General features: G+C 33.1%; 1 protein-coding gene across 2 annotated transcripts in view; it reads right to left on the reverse strand.

The window, feature by feature from the left end:
* The window catches only part of LOC110997515 (metastasis-associated protein MTA3), a 48345-nt gene that overhangs the window by 28568 nt on the left and 826 nt on the right, over positions 1–18951 (reverse strand). For both annotated transcript variants that reach the window (XM_045630031.1, XM_045630032.1), the window contains exons 2-3: positions 11461–11622; positions 1456–1563 (exon numbers count right to left, since the gene is read on the reverse strand). In XM_045630031.1, coding sequence (XP_045485987.1) covers positions 1456–1563; positions 11461–11622 — 270 coding nt within the window. The remainder of the gene's footprint in view (positions 1–1455; positions 1564–11460; positions 11623–18951) is intronic.

Below are 18951 nucleotides of genomic sequence, written 5' to 3' on the forward strand. Positions count from 1 at the left end.
TGTATTCATGTTGTTTTAACACTAAATGACATCATAATTATTTTGGCAAATAAAATGCAGTGGTCATGCTTATTTACTAGCCTATCGTTGGCCTTATAAAACGTGGACTAAAGATAGTACGTTGCCATCGTTACCATCCTTTTTACATGGAGAAATATCGAAACCTCAGTAACTGCACAGAACCTTATCACTTCATAGCGCCGCCATATACTGTACGCATTTGTTTCTTTCTATATTATAGTATCAAGAATGTAAGTGCGTGCTCCTATTTCACCATGCCTACTGCTGATAGAGGACAAATCTTTGTTTTTAATATATTTTATTATTATTTATTACTCAAGATGTCACATGGAACATGGTGTAATGTTTGCAGCTTCTTACAAACGTTGTGTAAAAGAAAACACTTGGCGATTAAAAAGAGTGGCGGAGTTTATTGCCAGTTTTTCTCTTTCGTTCTAGGCCCTTGATTTGAGAACTGGCAGTAAATGTAAAATTAGAAGCATTTAATATATATCACTTTTTTGACGTTCATAAGTGTGCATTATGTTAACTAAATGAAAAATGATTTTTGAATTTTTATAAGTTTTGATCACGTTTATATTTGTTGAATCAATGATCTTATTTTTCGTTATTACACATGAGTTAATCAAGCAAATTGTGTGTTTTTTTAATAACAAAGACTAAAAGGTTAATTGAGTTAGTTTCCTTAAATCGATATAAGAACGTATGTTTTGATAAGTTAAAAGAGATAAAAACATCTATATTACTACATACACTACACAGATATGAAGACCACCTACATGCAACGAATAAATCAAATTAGACGAATATCCGATCATCCATTTTTAATTATAAAACATTAGATGGAGAATTACTTAACATTCTATTTGTCACATATAGAAACATTGGAAGCGGTAACTTAATTTTGAATCGGCTTACGTACAGTATGGGTAACGTGACTAAACGTCCCGTTTTGAACGGGACAGTCCCTTTTTCCAATTACAAGTCCCGATGTCCCCGAAATGAACTGTACCCATAATTGTCCCGTTATGAGAAACTATATTGCTCTCTAGCATCGAGAGTGTCCATGGGAGGCGGTATCACTTAACATCAGGTGAGTCTCCTGACCATTTGCCCCCTGTTCTATAAAAAGAAAAAAAAAACCACGCGAAAATTTGAGCACCAAAATATAAAAAAACCTGCCACGAGTTTTATTCTTAGTTGAAATTACCAGCTATTTTAAAACAATGTTTTTCTTCTGATCAACTAACTTATTTTACTTTTGGGTACCTATATAATGTGATTCGACTTTAAGCCAACAAATTTTTTCTATATAAATATTATAGTTGACCCAAATTAAACCAATCTCCCGTTATGAGTCAAAGAATAAAAGGTCACATTATATATGGGACATCCTGTATAGTTTAATCACTTAAAATAGCTCGTATTACTTACCTATCGCAGGGTCTAATACAGCTTGTGCCGCCTGTTCTTCGCCGATTGGCGTTTTAAGGCATATTTTCTTGAGTTTCATCGCGACCGGCGAGTCTTCTGACTGGGCCACTGAAACATTAGGCGTTCTATTATCCTATTGTCCATACATTTCAATACAAAGTTATAATATTCTAAAACATATTACACATATGCTGGCATATTAACTGCTGTTTCATTACCCGATATATATTTTTGATACAATAAAGTTCCACAGTTATTCAAGTTCAAGAAAGCTTCAACCATTGTCTTCTTTCATCATCTACTTAAATTAAATGATTATAATATTATTTGTAATACTTTGAAGCATTATTTGTACATATAAAAAAAATAAAAAATGTGTTTATTCATTTTAAGTAAATATGTACAATGTGTAAGACTGGGGAACCCTTTTAAGAAAAAAACACCTGTGTCAGGTGTAAACACACTCAATTATAAATTCGTTAAAATTTATATTTTAATAACATCTTTAATTTTATTTATTTTTGTGTTTTTTTTCAACTTTACATAATTTACATCCATATAACATAAATTACAACGGGCGGCCTTATCATTAACAAGTGATCTCTTCCAGGCCACCATAGTAAGTAAAAAGATAAACGAAATACAATAAGGACAAAATTTAATGTTAAAAAATAAATAATATATATATTACACCATATATTTAGAAACGTTTCCCCTCACAAACCACCCTGTATGCGTCTGAAAACGAGCCCTGTCACAACATACCCGACCTTACCCAACGCCGGGAACTTGTTCCACACAAATATTTTCACTTATTTCGCTTTTACTTTTTAAAGCAAATAAAACGAAAACCCGTAATCTCGTTCTCCATGATTATAATTTTGTATACAAATTTTACACCCTAAAAAATCACTCATTTAGATAACAATAGTCGCGCGTATTCCGAAAGAATCTTGCCTATGAAGAAAAATATAAATTAACGGTATCACTTAACATCAGGTGAGCCTCCTGCCCGTTTGCCCCGTTCTATAAAAAAAAACTCACAAAATTGCGTCTGATCGATCCCTCTTTTTTAAAAAGTGTAAAGCAGTCTAAGCTCGTAATTATTTGGCAATAAATTTTCTTGTAGTACTATAAGTTAACGTGGTATTAGAATCGTTTTGGAAAGATACACTTTATTTTTGTCTTTTAAGCACACAGTTACCAAATTAAAAATATCAAAAAATCTTACGTATTGATAAGCCAGTATGTAATAGGATTCAGTATGTTTTGTATTTTTTGTTATATAGCACTAGCGGACCCGACAGTCGTCCTGCCTTAACTATGAGTAATGATTTCGAATTGGTATAATTAACTAAAAAAATATTTCAGAAACAAAGTGTTTATTATTCTGAAGTTTTATGATATACAACAATCTTTCTTTGCTTTTCTGGCGCGTATATAAAAAAAACTTTTGGTATTACGACACAGGAACAGGCGACTGGCCATGTGAAAAACATGGATTTTTATAGATTAATGCCACAAACAATTAGCAACGAACTGCCTTTGAGATTTATTGCAAGTGGTAAAAAATGCTATCGTAACAAAAGTTAGGATAACATAAATATTATGGTGGTTATTTTCAGCAAAATCGGTCCAGCGGTTCACGCTTGATGCCGTGACCAAGGGATTCATTTTTATTTAAATATAGGTTATAAGCTTATTGCCAAAGTAAATCAAACGACAATCTCAACTCGCAGAGAACAGTGATATTATATTTCGATGTCTTTTTCGACCCTTCAATTCCCGCTTGTTGCCATAGTAACCAATTGTTATTCGTCCAATCCTGTATGCTTGTGCGATGTTAGTATTTCGCGATTGTCGTGTTACAATAGCCAGGTGCAACGCTTGCATCTAGGCGAGGCTACCCCGCCCACCCCCGTTTCAAAACGTCACCCCGCGAACGCCATCTTAACAAATCGATAGGATATGACTCTTCAACTTTACGAGTGACATTTCGGGCGGACCCAGTGACCTTCTGCGTCTACGACGAAACGTCACGCCAGTTTTATGACTTCGCGTTTGCAGGTTGAGGTTAAGATTGTAGGTTCTAACTTCTTTTTATTGATGCGAATAGCCAGGAGGAATTAGCCTAGTTTAGCTGCACATATGGACTTATAATAGAACTTCGGCTGAATCTTATTCTACGCAAAGCTTGGAGCATCTACTAAACGGGTCATTAAGCTAGCTTTTTAGTTTTAATTAGTTCTAATATTCATTTTTTTGTTTTTCTCTAGAGTAAGGTTCTATAGATAAATATATATTTTTTTAATATAACTTCTGGTTATATGCACTTCTTGCACTCATCATTTCTATTTTTTTTTCTTTTCTTACTAGGGTTGCCTGGGAGAGATCGCATCTTAGCGATGAGGCCGCTCGTTGTATCCCCTGTAATTTTTATGTATTGTGTCATTTGTTTTTCTTTGCAACGAAGTGTGAATAAATAAATAAATAAATTTTGTAGCTTTTCAAAGATTGTTTACCTAAAATTCGGACTAAAAGATCCAAAGAATACCCTTAGCTTCACGTTTATAGATGAACGCTGAAGAATGAAAATGTGTATTATCTGTAAGACGATATTTCGTCAACCAGAAAAACAGACTATTAAAATGTGACATTGCAGAGATGAATGGCACAAGTTTTAATGAAGAAATCATCCCCTCAACCCTATATCGGGAGACGGTAAACCGCAGCGACGCGGCCGCGTTTAAAATATTCAAACCCTCTAATATCACGTCGCCTCTCTTTAATGCCACAGTTTCGCACCTTTTAGTATTGCATTAATGCCATCATTACCACAAGCTTTTCTAATATATATTACAAAGACGATTTGAGCTTCATTATACGTGAATGATACATCATAATTGTACAGAAATAGAGGTATTGATGTATTAGTTTCATAAAGAACAACAGAAGATAACTGTTCGTAAACGTAGCACGTGGAAACGTAATACAATATATTTATGTTGGGAATGAAGTTAGGACGAATAGAGTGGAGTTACTTTTGAACTATGTGTATGGTCGCGTAAACTACTCGCTAGATTTCAAGTTCACCTCGCGTACAGTTTATCGTAAAACAATGTTTTTCAGTAGGACATAGAGCGAATAAATTTTCGATTATTTGATTAAACACGATATTCTATTACCATTATTTCTGATGAGCACAAATTACAGTCTTTAATTTAAAATTTCCAACAGCGACACCAATACAGATACCGACGTTTTTGTATGCATGTTCGTTGTAGTGCTCTCAATATACGGAGCGGTGATTTCGCAACCTTGGGAATTTCGCGGTACCAAAACTCAGAATCGGGGTAACTGTCGGTATCGCTATTAGAAGTCTAATAGGTCTGCTAGTACCTACCAAAATTTACAATTGTCGGATTAAACAAAAAAAAATGTAATGTATTCTTCTAATATCATTAACCGACTCTTACTTCAAACATTTAGTCTACTATAATATATTGTACCATATACGTATGTAAATTAATTAAGGAAGACGATATGGATGAAAGATGTTTATTTTAAAATGAGAACACGGTACTTAAAAATGTGGGTACTTGCCGAGCTAACAAAATCGTTTAAGAGTACGCTCAGCGTTTACACGAGAGTATTGTGCAATTAAGAAGGAAATTATTTGAACACGAGAGATGCTAAGTTTATTTTAAAATAAGAACACGCTACTTCAAACCACTCCCCCCAATCAAAATTCGCTCAGATTTTTCACTGGCGTATTGTTTGTGTGTGTCGTCGTTTTTAATATTGTATAGATAATGTCATGGGTGTTAACACCAAAGATTATAAAACTTGTTATCCAAATGGCACTTGATTTGAAGATCGGAAAGATTAGCCCAAATTCCATCCATACATTGTCATAATCATTATAAATTAAGATTCTAAACCGATTCATCAAGATACCGATTGCATCATCGTTGTCAGGGCCTTACCTATCGTATAAATGAAAATATCGCATTCATCGAAGAGAAGTCACTACTCACACTCCAACAGTCCGCCTGCCAACTTCCTCTTAGGAAATAGGCATTCAGCTTTGCATTTACTTGGTATAATTGCATTAGTTACATTTGTGGTATTCTAGGCACTATCTAATTCCAACCAACGGTGGACCAAGGTCTCGCTCGGCCACCACGACCTTCACCAAAAGGCATATAGTACCATACCCAAAGTGAATCTTTCCAACAGTCTTATGTTATGCTTTTCCCAATTAATAATAAGCAATGCAAGCTAAGCTGTATATTCTTTTTCAGAGGTACAAAAAAATTTAGGTCATTTGATACCTATTTGAGTCATACAGACCATAAGGCGATAAAATTCCTGCATTTAGAACATCAAAATTTCAAATAGGGTTCAATCGGTATAGTTAGCAGTATAACGATTCTTTCGGAGGAAATTTTTCATTTAAGAAAATTAGGGATAAACGCTTATAATTTCTATTAAAAAGCGTCACCGTTCCACCTCAGTTGACAACAGCACAGCACGGGCGGATACTCGGTTCAGCTGTTCATTTCCGGTGGATAATTGCAAGAAACACCTATACGACTTTCTCCATTAATATCATTGTTAATGGTGTGAATATTTTAATGATAAAAGAAATTTTACTGTTACATACAAGTACGGGTTTAAGGTATGAAAAAGACAAGAAGTTGACCAAATCTTTACTTTTTTAATGCCTTGTTTCCTGTATCCAAAATACGAGTCGTAGATGTTTTAATAATGAGCTCATTTGACGGCCCGTTGCGTTCTTAACTGAGCGTCAGTAAGTTCGTGATACTATAATTATTTACAAGTACGGCATGTTCGGCATGAGGATAGGTATTTAAGTTTTCACCATCGTTAAAAATTATATAAAAATTCGTCGTTGAGTCATGCATTAACACCGCTTGAAGAGGTTGGTACTTGGAGGTGCGTTTTCATAGTGAAATTAAAAGAATTAAGACAAAGGTGAATCGAAACGGGGACCAAACAAGGTGAGCACATCGATATTAAAACAATATGAACGTCTTATACAAGTGCGGATCGGTTGGATGCGAAGGTCGTTGACCCGGCATGTAACCCCGCCCCCGCTCCACCGCGGTCTCACTTTCGTTGCGCCCGCGGCTGCCGCGGCCCCACGTGTCCGCCAGCGTCAGTGACGTCACCCAGGACGCCGCTACGGTGTTCTACTGTGTACACTACGATGTCAAGCCTTTCCGCCACTAGACCTAGCCTTTTCCGCAGCCTCGAACTAAACTAACAACAGTCCGCGCTTGTTGTGAAACTATCTTTGCCTATTTCACCAAAACGATTAAATCTGGGAGGATTATGTGTCATTTTTTCTATATAGCGAAACATTAATTCGTATGTACGGTGTGACGTTAACACACGCGTAGAGCAGATGATCAAGTAAATAACTTCTTAAACAATTCAAACAGATATAAGAAGCTTTATTTTACCATATTATTACTCATTAGCGAACCAACTTCGTAGTTAACCTAGTATTTATTTCCATAATTGTTAGTTATAAATCAGTACAAATGTTCGCTGGCTGAGCAAAACAATTTGCTGCCATCGGATAACAAAGTGTAAACTTCCAACTTCAAGTTTATTCCTCATACAAAATCTATCCTTCTAGAGAATTTATTTAACTCAAAATACTCATCATATGTATGAACATAACTTGTGGGACGTGTCAAAGTTGTCTAGCGAGGAAAGTGCGAAATACCACACTAGGGTGCAAATCTTTACCAGACGTTCATAGTTCGTTTTGTCTGGTAAACAGCCCTTAGCACCAAAACGCTTGTTAGTTACGTCATAGAAAATTAATTATTAATTTTTGTTTGCCACACAATAAGTGTATACAGCGTTACTCTATCACAATCGTACCATATAAAGATTTGTATTTTTGACTAGACGCCAAAACTATTAAAATTTTAAGTCGTAACAAATGTCTTACTGGATAGGCGCACCGAGGTATCGTTGTAGTGGTATATTAAAAAAATGTTTGCTATGAATAAATCTGATGACGTCATAAAAGTCATCGGTGATGATCAGGGATATGTCAAAGGATTTATGTTTGCCATTGTATACGCAGCAATAATAATAACACCAATACAAATGACTGCAACGTCCCAATCTTGTTAGAACTCTACCCTGATCAATTGCGAAATGTTTTGTTGGCCGAATGTTTTGAGCAATGCTGTCTGTTAGGATGAGATTCAGAAACGATACTAGACGCGATAACTAGAGATATAACTACATTACATTCATTTGACCTTATAGAGTTAGTCTTGTATTTCATATGAATATTGGTACAATAATAATAATCTATCTTAAAATATCCATACATTTATATTAATCATGTAGGCACAATCCGCCGAGTCTTGTTTCTCATACCCTTAGACCGTTTGTCCACCAGCGCCGTCACAGGGACGTCACGAGATTATTTCGGGCCGAGTTTAAGATGACGTGACGGCGATCCTGCGTCCGGAGAATTCATTATTTACTAAAATAAGGTAAATCATCAGAAAGTTTGCATGACATACCAAATATGAAGATCCACCTCTTATCAGAGACAGAAGGCGAATAAAGAGAAATAATCAAGGAAACACAATCTCAAGACCAAGGACCATTCGAAGTATCTTAGAACTAAGTTTAACAATTTTTAATATGATTTATTTATGAGCAAAGAGTAAAAATACGAAAACGACATATCCCAGTACTTACGACTTCACACACGCTTAATCCAATTACATAGTTGCATGTTTGAATGGGAATCGGATAATATTCAGTCTAAGTATCCAATTAAAGTTTATAATCTTGTGGGACGCGAGCCAACACGAGTGGTAGAAATATTGTGTGAATAGGTGACTCTGAGTGAGTCCGTGTAAAAGGACGAAGAAGTGCTTATTATGCCTTCATAAAATAATGTTAATTAAAGAATTAAGAAATAGTTTATAAAACTATCCGACTTCACTGAAGCTAGAGTAGATTGATTAGAACTTGACAACTTTTAAACATATCTTACTTATATTATTAAGAAAAATGATTTGTATTTTCGTAACGAATAAACTCAAAAACTACTAAACCAAGTTTAAAAACATTTCACAATTAGAATGCTACACTATTCATGATTAACATAAGCTATATTTATTAATAAAAAATCTAATATATATAAATGTAGCCGTGCTCAGACTGGTAGGGACCAGAGTCTTCGTCCCGTGAACTAGGGATTTGAAAGTGAATTCAAATAATTTTTTCCTATTGTTATTACTATCAAATTTAAATTAATTTTGATCTCCACCAAAGTTTTCTATAAGCTCAACTTTGTTTTTAACAACCTATTATCAAGGGTTTTCTGAACTAAGCTTAGCCTATACTTAGACCTGACTAAAAAAATAAATATATCTACTTACTAATCATTTAATATCTATTCAAATGGTTTATTTATCTATGTGACAATAGTTCAGTAAATATGCAGTTTTTAGCAATGAAGAACACTATTTTTATAAATAATTATAAAACTATTACAATTTAAATAATCCATTTATAATATATTTCTTTTTCTGTCTTTTAAATGCTAATACAGAGAATTCTACTAATACAGAGACATAAAAAAATTTATTACCAATGCGATTTTAAACAGTATTACAATATGGAACTGTATTGACACATTTCAATTATTGATATAAAACTATTTTAACTTATTTTAATGACAATCGAATAGGCCGATGTCATCAGCGCGTGGTGACAATTAAAACCGGGATAAGTGTTGCGTGTACCTGCGAGATGCGAGCGTCGGTCGATAAGGGGTGGGCATGGTCCCCCGGATCTAGTTAAGAAGTTAGATTACTACTTTATACAACATTATTGCATTTCTCAATACAACATAACTGCCTCTTGGTAATCACGATTCATGAGTTCGTACCTCGTACCTCTACTTAATTAATAGAATATAAAACAGCCAATTTCAATTCCACCCAACTGCGAGAAAGACTGCATAACGGTCACTAACCAGCGTTAACGACGCATGTCCCTACTGTCGTCACATTTGAAATTCTATGTGACCCCGAGTGTTTTGGGATTCAAACAAATCTGGGTAATTTCAATAAGTGTATAAAAAGCGTGGGTATCGCGGGAAGGCGGGGTCGGTGGGTGAGGGGGGGAACTCTTCATTCCCATTTAGCTACTAAATTGTAGAACGGGCGGCCATGATTATGTTTACTAACCCCGACCCCCGCGTCCCGCTGTCTACCCGGTCCGAATTAACACACGATCTTTGTCCCAACCAGGCGGGTTATTTTCTCAAATTTCGGTTGCCATGCAGAAGCATATCCGATTAAAATGCTCTCATAATCCTTTGCTATATCATTGATCTATGAGTATATGTAGTGTCGCAATATATGTACGATTGGAACACTTCTTTTCCAAAGTAATAAAAAATCTCAGTCATTTACTAAGACTACGAATTTGTATGAGGAATAGGTAATATATATATAATACCATATAATTATGTTATGTTCAGATTCTAAAATTGACAGTTTACACCCTTAAACTGAAACGGTTCATAAAACTCATAATATATTTATAAATTTCTATATAAATAATAAATGTACAAAATATTCTTAAAGACGGTAAATAAAAATTTTCCGTATACACGTTTTGAAGCTGATGGCATATAATCTTTGTCCGCATAAAACGCTATTCAGTATTCACTATTCAGGTAAAAGGTATTCTGTCGTCTAATGAAAGTCGATGAGATGAATGTTTCGGTTTTAATTACAATTAAAGCTGTCTCTGTAAATTCATTTCAATATTTAACCATTTTAAATTATATAGTCAAATTTTAATTAAAAGCTTAACAAGGATTGTAGACAGTTTTACGCTTGTACGTACTTAAATTACATATAAACCGATAAGTTCAAAAATGTTTTTTTTTACGTAAATTTAATCATTTGCCTACATCTGAAAACCGACCGTGAAACGTTATTGAAAGACTTTCTACTAAGACTATATCCGCTGTTTCCCTTTAAAGTTTAAAATAAAAAAAAAAAAATTGAAACAAGTATAGAAAAACTAAAAACTTACTTAATTTATTAATCCTACAGCTAACATAAATTATATATAATTACAAACAAATACACTCAAAATGTAGCCAAAGATGGAATACATGATACATTTTACTACAAAAATATTTACAAAAGGTAACAAACAAACAAAAAGTATTTAATACATTTAACTAATTGTGATTTAATTTATTTAACTAAGCCTTATTTTTGGTAAAACATTGTCGCTGTAATACTCATATACATATGCCATGCAATTACAATACGCTTGTAGAAACTTTGAGTAAAGTAGAGCAAATTACGAATTTAAACAAACAATTTTAGTTACATTAATCAAAACACATCGAATGCGTCAAAGATTCAGCATAATGGAGGGTTCCAGACACGCGCAAGTTCCTAGTCGCCATTCTTAATATAGGCTAATCGTCTATTAATAGAAAAATTATCATACCACACCTCGGTACGCAATTGCAGAGACGCTCTCACCAAAATAATTGTATTTATATCACGCATGAGAAAATCAATAGTCGTGTCCTTTGTAACAAAGGACGCTCAAATTATTCGTTTAATTTGTGGATTGTACAATATTAGACATTGTAGTGGGCGGGGAGTAAGAGGATCGATAACACGACACATCAGTTATAATTTGTACATTCGCAAATCGTCGAGCACAGAAACTTCGATAATTAAGAGCTATCTGTAGCTTTACTGGTATATAATATAATTACAACCATTATGATAAAAAACAAAACAATAAATACCAGTTAAAGTCACTCTGATGATGCTTCTTACTCTTTATTTAAGTAAAATTATATCGTGTAAATCTTCGTTGCTGAGTTGGCCCAGACAAGGCCTCTCCATACCATGTCAGTGTTTGATAATACAACGTAATCAAATATATACTTACTTTGATGCTTATCAGCTAACTGTATAAGGGGGTTCGGCAGGTCCCGCCGCCTGTAGAAGCACATGACCTTAGCCTCCACGTTGCCGGAGGCTGTTTTATTTAGTTCTTCTATCCGCCGGATTTGGTACGGAGACGTCGACGACGTCTCGAAATAGACGCAGTCTGTTAAAGAGAGTTCATATTAGCAAGACATTAACACACCTTGTAAGCTTTATATTAATACGATTAGCACATAATAAACTGTAAAAAAAAATTCCATATAGACTCGTAAATACGAGGCGGAATTAAATGGTCTATGGATTTCCGATCCTTATTTCCGCTTGCCATGAATAAAAATTAAGGGTAGTTTTAAGAACGAAGCAAAGTAGGTATAGTAGTTATTATTATACAAAATTATAATTCCTACGATTACATCGCTAATGCCTTCAAATGAAAGATAAATATATTTAAAATTGAAGACGAAGCCTCAGGGATAATTTAGTATAACATAAATCAAGTTAATCATAGGTACATAAACTATTTTTCTCTATTTAAGGTTGCGCTAAGCTAACCGGTTTGCGGTTACGAGTTACGAGCGCGCAACGAAAGCGAAATGCAACGATACAACGCAACGAGCCAACGACTCGAACTTGATGACTCGACAACCTGCTATGACGTTATTGAGAGCTTTCCGACACCGTTTTTACAAAACTTGACACGCTTACTACATAAAAAATATGTATATAAACAAATATATTTACAGAAACAACTATATAATTATTCTTCTATTCTTTCAAGACATAGATGCCATAGTCTAGCCCGTCTCAGTGCGGTCTATTAAATCTCTATTGTTAATTAATATTGACATCAGTTTAGAAGTGTAGAACACTGTAAACGGCTGATTTAAGAAATCATAAGGCAGAAAAATACGTTTATAGCTTCTATCTAAACGTGCAATTTACATCGATAAGACTACTGTAATGAGCGAATAAATATATTTAATTTTGTAGTTCTTCATATAACATAATAAAAATGAAGCCCAACAAGCAAATTAGAAGAATCACCGACGCTGGATGAACTTGTAGCGTTTGCTAGATATATGTATATATCTGGCAAAAAATTATGAATTAATAAGTGGAATAGACCACCACCAATTATTAACCTACTATGTATAGAATATGTACCAAACTTTGTACAGAATTTACAGATATATTTTTAAAAGGAAATTTACAAATACTGAAAAATTACTGCAACTGTCACAAGTCTCACAGATAAGGAAAAAATGCCACCTACTTTCTAAAGTAATTAAAGTTTGTCTAAATGGTACCATAAGTGAAATTTTGTTGCTTCTTTTGTGGCTCACATTTTTAGGGACTTTTAACACAAGCGATACTTCAGACTCATGGAATAAACTTTAATAGCGATGAAAAAGAGTGGCAGAGTTATTGCCAGTTCTTCTCTTCCGATCTACGCCCTTGATTTGAGAACTGGCAGTAAATGTAAAATTAGAAGCATTCAATGTATATTTCTTTTTTTACGTTCATAAGTGTACATTTTGTTACATACATGAATAACTGATTTTTAATTTGATTTGTATTTTTTAAAGGACGCACAGGATGTAAATTAACTTTATAAACTGTTCAAAAACATCGGTTTTTTATGGACCATATTGTCAACGTGGGTTTAAGTTGTTACAATTATTTTATATGAAACATCGTAACCATAGTAACAACGGCGGTTGTATTAAGGGCGGTTTGACTTCGGTTTAATCGGCGAGTGATACTAAGGACCAAATTAAGGGGCTATACTTAAAAGTTGTACTATTTGAAACCGGTTCTTTGATTTTGAATATACGGTCTAAATTGTTTAGTTTAGAATTTGAAATTTATGAGAGTTACGTGGACACGTACCAGCGCCATTTACCGTTACAATTAACAAAAGAACACACGCGGAGTCCATTTTGAGCAGTCTATGAAACAGAGTCCTGGGCATTGACAATCGAGTATGTAGAAGTTTATATATTATCATTATTAAAAATATCATTTAAAAAAACTCAAATACACAACAACACGCAATACTCGTCGAGCGAGTTTGCTTATCTTACCAAAGCCGTCTATAAATTATTTGAAGAAATCTATTAGGTATGAGGATGTGCAATTATTTAATCAATTACCATCTCAAATTTGCAATATTGGAGTGTTTGACAAATTCAAAAAAGCAGTAAAGATACATGTTATAATGAACACAGTTGACTAAAATTAAGACGACTAATGGCGACATATATCTCGCTCGTATATATACCTATTAATATTATGTTTGTCATGTAAATATTTTTTTTTTGTAATAAGAAATAAAGTTCTTTAAACATATTATTATTGATACTGCATAAGTGTATTACAGACTGTAATGCAATGAAGAAAAAGATCCTCATAAGTGTTTGTTTTAAAGAATCCAGTATTACAGAAATCGATGTCCATATTGCAAAGCGTCTATAAATTTATATCACAGGCCTATACCATTAAACACTGTGTGCAGTATTATTTGATTATTAGTTTTACCGTCTTTATTACTTGGACTTAAGGTACATTTTTCAATACATTGATGTTGTATAAATCTATATATTTTGACGGTCATATACCCCGGCTCTACTCTGTTACTTCCAATAGCAAATGCAATCCCGAATTCAATGTTGAGGTTTTGTACGGCGTGATTCCAAGGTTTATATTATATACAAAAACTCCGGTATTGGAATCGCTGTCTATTATGCACCAGATTTCTGTCGCTCGTCCTTATATCAAACTCTAAAGTTTTTTCATATACACGTAATATAATGAAACGGAATGTAAGTAGGTATTTCAAATACCTTTACCTTTATCGAAATTAATACTTGAAAACTATGGTTGTGTGGCTTTTTTTCTTGAATTCATAAAAAATATCAATTTAATCTGTATTATTCATATACTTTTAAAATACCTTATTTTGTTTGTATGTATGTTTCTTGCCCTTTACTGGACTTTAAAAGAAAAAATCAGTTTTGGTCATAAGGTGCGGAATAAGGCTTCTGCACATGTCGAACTTATTTTTGTGTCTATCATGGACAGTAATCATGTTACAATTATTTCTTGGATTATACTTTATTATATAATACCTATAAAATCAAATTTATACATCTGCGAAATATATTTAACTAATTAATAGCTCTAGTTTCCTGTGTAACATGCGATAACAGCTATGTCTTCTTATCACAACCACGAAACTTTACGTCATCAATTACTATTATCATGGTTAAAGCTGTGTTTGAGAATAATCATCCAAAATTAAACGTCTTTGCTTCAATGTAATGGTCTTCTAGGTTTCTTTATCTATCTGAATTTCAGATTCTTCTAAATGGTTACATATTAACTAACGGATTTAAACCTGTTGGGCTCACAAGCATCGACACCTATTGATGTACACTTTGACAAATTAATACTAGGTACGTTTTGTTTTCATTCATCGCACTTCAACATCGGTAAAGTCTAACAGTTTTCCAAGAGCAAACCTCTGAAGAAACAGCTTCTTAATTATAGTAGGATCCATAATGCTCGAGTTATTCACGGAAGTTTTCGTAAATATGAATTAGATATGTAAATATAGAGATAACTTTAACAGGGTTTTCACAATTTTGGTATATCATGATTTATTATGGTGCTAAGAGTTATTTGGATAGACTATTTTTACAATAATGTGACCGATAGTGCTATCTCTTAATCTGTTGTTAAAATGAAATACAAGTAGGTATATCCTTGTCATTCTATGGAAATTTTCATAAACGAGATTTCCAGTGGATAGCCTCGTGATTAAGCATACAACTTTTTAGGTTAAAGATTGTGTGTTTGAACCCTGGATTGCACTGATAGATCTTTTATTTCACTTGCCCAATTAGCTGGCTGATACTCTAAATGCGCAAAAATAAAAAAAACATTGTGCGATAATTCGCATGTCATAGACTTAAACATTTATGGTGTGGGACAGAAGAAAGAAAATTATAAACAAAGCAGACACAATCTTTGCCCAAATGGGCTGTACGGGACTTGAATAATCCATTAGTTGCTAAAAGAACCTACAACATCATTCATCACTATGTGAATTACTCATAATTAAATAATTTATTTGATATAATAGCTACCAACTCCCGCCATTAGTACTAGGATAGACATGTATAATATAGAAGCTAAACACTACGCATCGCGTTAAAATTGTGGACGCATGCTATATTTTGCCTAGCTATGTAAGTTGAGCATAATGCGGCTGATAGCAGTGTTAACGCCCGTCCAGTTTTGCCAAGACTTTAGTGTATTTTGGGAACGTGTCAATAAGTAAGTGTTTTATAGTATACGGATATATTTAGCCGGACACGTCATTGAGATCACAGCAACATCCACGATAGCATTGAAAAGTTTGACTATGTTTACTCTCTAAAGCTAATTTTTGTTTCATCACTGATATGAAATGAATTAATTGTCGTAGTAGTTTATGCCAAGACAGATTTTTAATTTGTATTAAGAGTCGATTTCACGAAAAAACGTAAAGAAAAATCTTGTTCAGTACTTTAAAATTAATTTAAACCTATTCAATGATGAAACTGCGGTACATAATAAAAAAATATGACCGCTTTTCATTTATTGCAACGCTATGATAAAAATTTTATGAATGGAAATAGTGTAATAAACTTATTTGAATAGGCATATAGCTATTTAAAATGCGACGATGACTTTACAAATCTTGAGTGGGATCATGATCACAAAAGTATTCGAGAGGCAACTCGGCGTTTTGTTGAAAGACCAGTAAACCTAGCACACTCATGTTATGTTTGGTATTAGAGTTTAAAGTGTTTGTACAATAACTATAGGAGTATATTAAATAAGAAGACATACATTGCGTCGTAATATTAAGCCACTAAAACGAGATAAGACAAATGATCATTCACTGATGGCAGAGGCAGAAATGTATCTTCTTTTCCATGACCGACAGGGTTCCGTTTCATGTACCTACGTTTCTTTTACCCAACCTATGGTTTTTTTAATCTAATCTTATCAGAAAACTATTGTTGAGAGTATTTTTTTAACTTCTTAAAATCTAACGTTTTAAGAATGACGCAAGCGCAACTTTTAGTATTCTCAGAAAATTGTTAGTAAAATAATAATTTGAAGTGCGCTCTTGAGTTGGCGCGGGTCGAGTTCAGCTTGACAGGACCAGTTTATTGTTCACAGTACTTAGGTATGCAACTTTCACCACTGCTCTTTGGTAAGGTGATTGCGAATTCAGCTTTAAATGGATCATTTTTTCCACGTCATAAATAATTCAAAACAATTCATTAATACTTCGATTTCGACTATAAGTATTTGTCTTAAATAAGGGATTTCGGATCTTTGCAATCAATAAGCGAAAATAAATAAAATATATTTTCAGAAGACATTTCATCAAAAATAATAAATACAAGATTTTTTTTTAAATAGGGGATGGCGACAAAGTTTTTGCTTCTTGACGTCACATCGCTACCCAAGCGCGGAGCTTGCGAAGCGAATAATTAAGGTTTTTGAAAATCGATAAATGTTCGTTTGTTTACGGTTTTTGGGCGTACTGATTTCAATTATATGTATTCATTTACTTTGATAACTAAAATTTGTTTTACTCTGAGTTATATTTCATAATATATAGATTTGTTCTTGTAGATGATGAGCCATCTTAATGTGAATAAAAACATTTTTATTTCAGTTTATGAATTTAACAGCTATTAGCAGCTATAGACCTACTTAATCCATATTCTGATTAAAAAATACATTTAAAATAAAATGCCACCAAAGTAACCACATAACTGTTTACTTACTATAGCACAATTTAACCACAGTTGCAGATACAATTTCAACTGGTTATTTGGAAGCTGTAAGGCGCATCTATCAACTGAATAAACAGATAATAATTGAGCTAGATCGGGATGCAGCAACTGATCATTTATCTCATCTGATTTGATTGATGTAATTGTAATAAAATGTTATTTGTTTGTTCCTTGAAACTAGCATTTAAAATTAAATCAAAAGTTATATGAGGTTTGCCAACAATAACATGTTATATTTGATGGCTCGCATTATGAATTGGATTTTCTAATGTATAACTTATAAGAATATCTCTTGATAAAAAACCTAGACATCTGAAAAAAAGAAAAGGAAAAGCTTAAATTAAGGAATCTGTAAATGTAAATTTTTTAAAGACATTAAAACATTTATTAGTGTGTACACAATAGATATGTATCATGTACATTTTTAAAATTATTTTATTTATCAAATACTAAGTGTAATTTTACACATTTACTAAAACCATCAACTTAATGCAAACTAACAATAAAAATCGTTGAAATGTTGCAGTAATTTAATAAAATAAAATATATTTACTATAACTACAGGTATATTTTAAATTATGTAATAGTTCATTGTTTAACTTTTAGCTTTGACAGTAGAAGTGACCAAGCTGAAAACATATTTTATCTATAAAATAGAACCTATTAATTAGCTACAAAGAGAACCTACTTCTAAAACAGCTTATAACCATTATAGTAGTTATAATTTACAAATTATTTTTAAGAGTTATAAAAAATTAAAACCAAATTACTAGGAAGGAACATTTAGATGCAAGGTTTACTGATTAACAGGTTACAGTTAGGTCAGTGACCTGGGATGCAATGGATTATATCTTTTTATGACTAGGTCCTTCTGAAATATAATGATACTGATAATGCATTTTATAAAGAGACAATATTTATTATTGGTCCAGTTAATAATTACTGATATTTTTCGACTATTCCATTTCTCACAAAATAAATGTACTGTTTTAATAAAACTTGAGGATGGCAATGTTTGTGTTGCTGCTGTGCAATATCTTTATATAAAAATCTCAAGGCAACAGAAATGTAGGTCATTCATTCTTTGTGATACAAGTGTAAAATGTATGCAGTAAACTGAGGTCACATTACATATAGTAAACATTAATAAAGAATAATTACTGCAATAATTACTAGGAAACTGATTATTTATAAAAAATGTTAATGTTTTGATTTCCAATAAATACAAAGGAAGTTAATGTTCAAATTGAGAAAGGGGTACCAAGATAATGATAAAACAGTAAAAAGGAATAAAAGAGTGTAACTATTTTGCCATCAAAGAAAATAGCTTGCTTAAAATACAATATATAAAAATGTATTAATACAAGTTGTATGACTTGTTTTTCAATGGCGCGACACATTTTAGTGATAGGAAGTTGTCTAAAGGGAAGAGCTAATTAACATTCGGCGCGGCGATGGCGAAGCGCGGTACATAAGCCACCGGTCCACTTCGCGAGACAACGCTAAAGCTTACCACTACGAAGCCTACAACTGTTTACTACGACATTATTAAAAATATTTTTTGGAAAAATGTAAATAATATGTATTATGTTTCCAATTTATACAATGCCTAAGAAGTACACCATTACCATTGA

The sequence above is a fragment of the Pieris rapae genome, chromosome 11 (genome assembly GCF_905147795.1).
Source record: "Pieris rapae chromosome 11, ilPieRapa1.1, whole genome shotgun sequence".
NCBI lineage: Eukaryota > Metazoa > Arthropoda > Insecta > Lepidoptera > Pieridae > Pieris > Pieris rapae.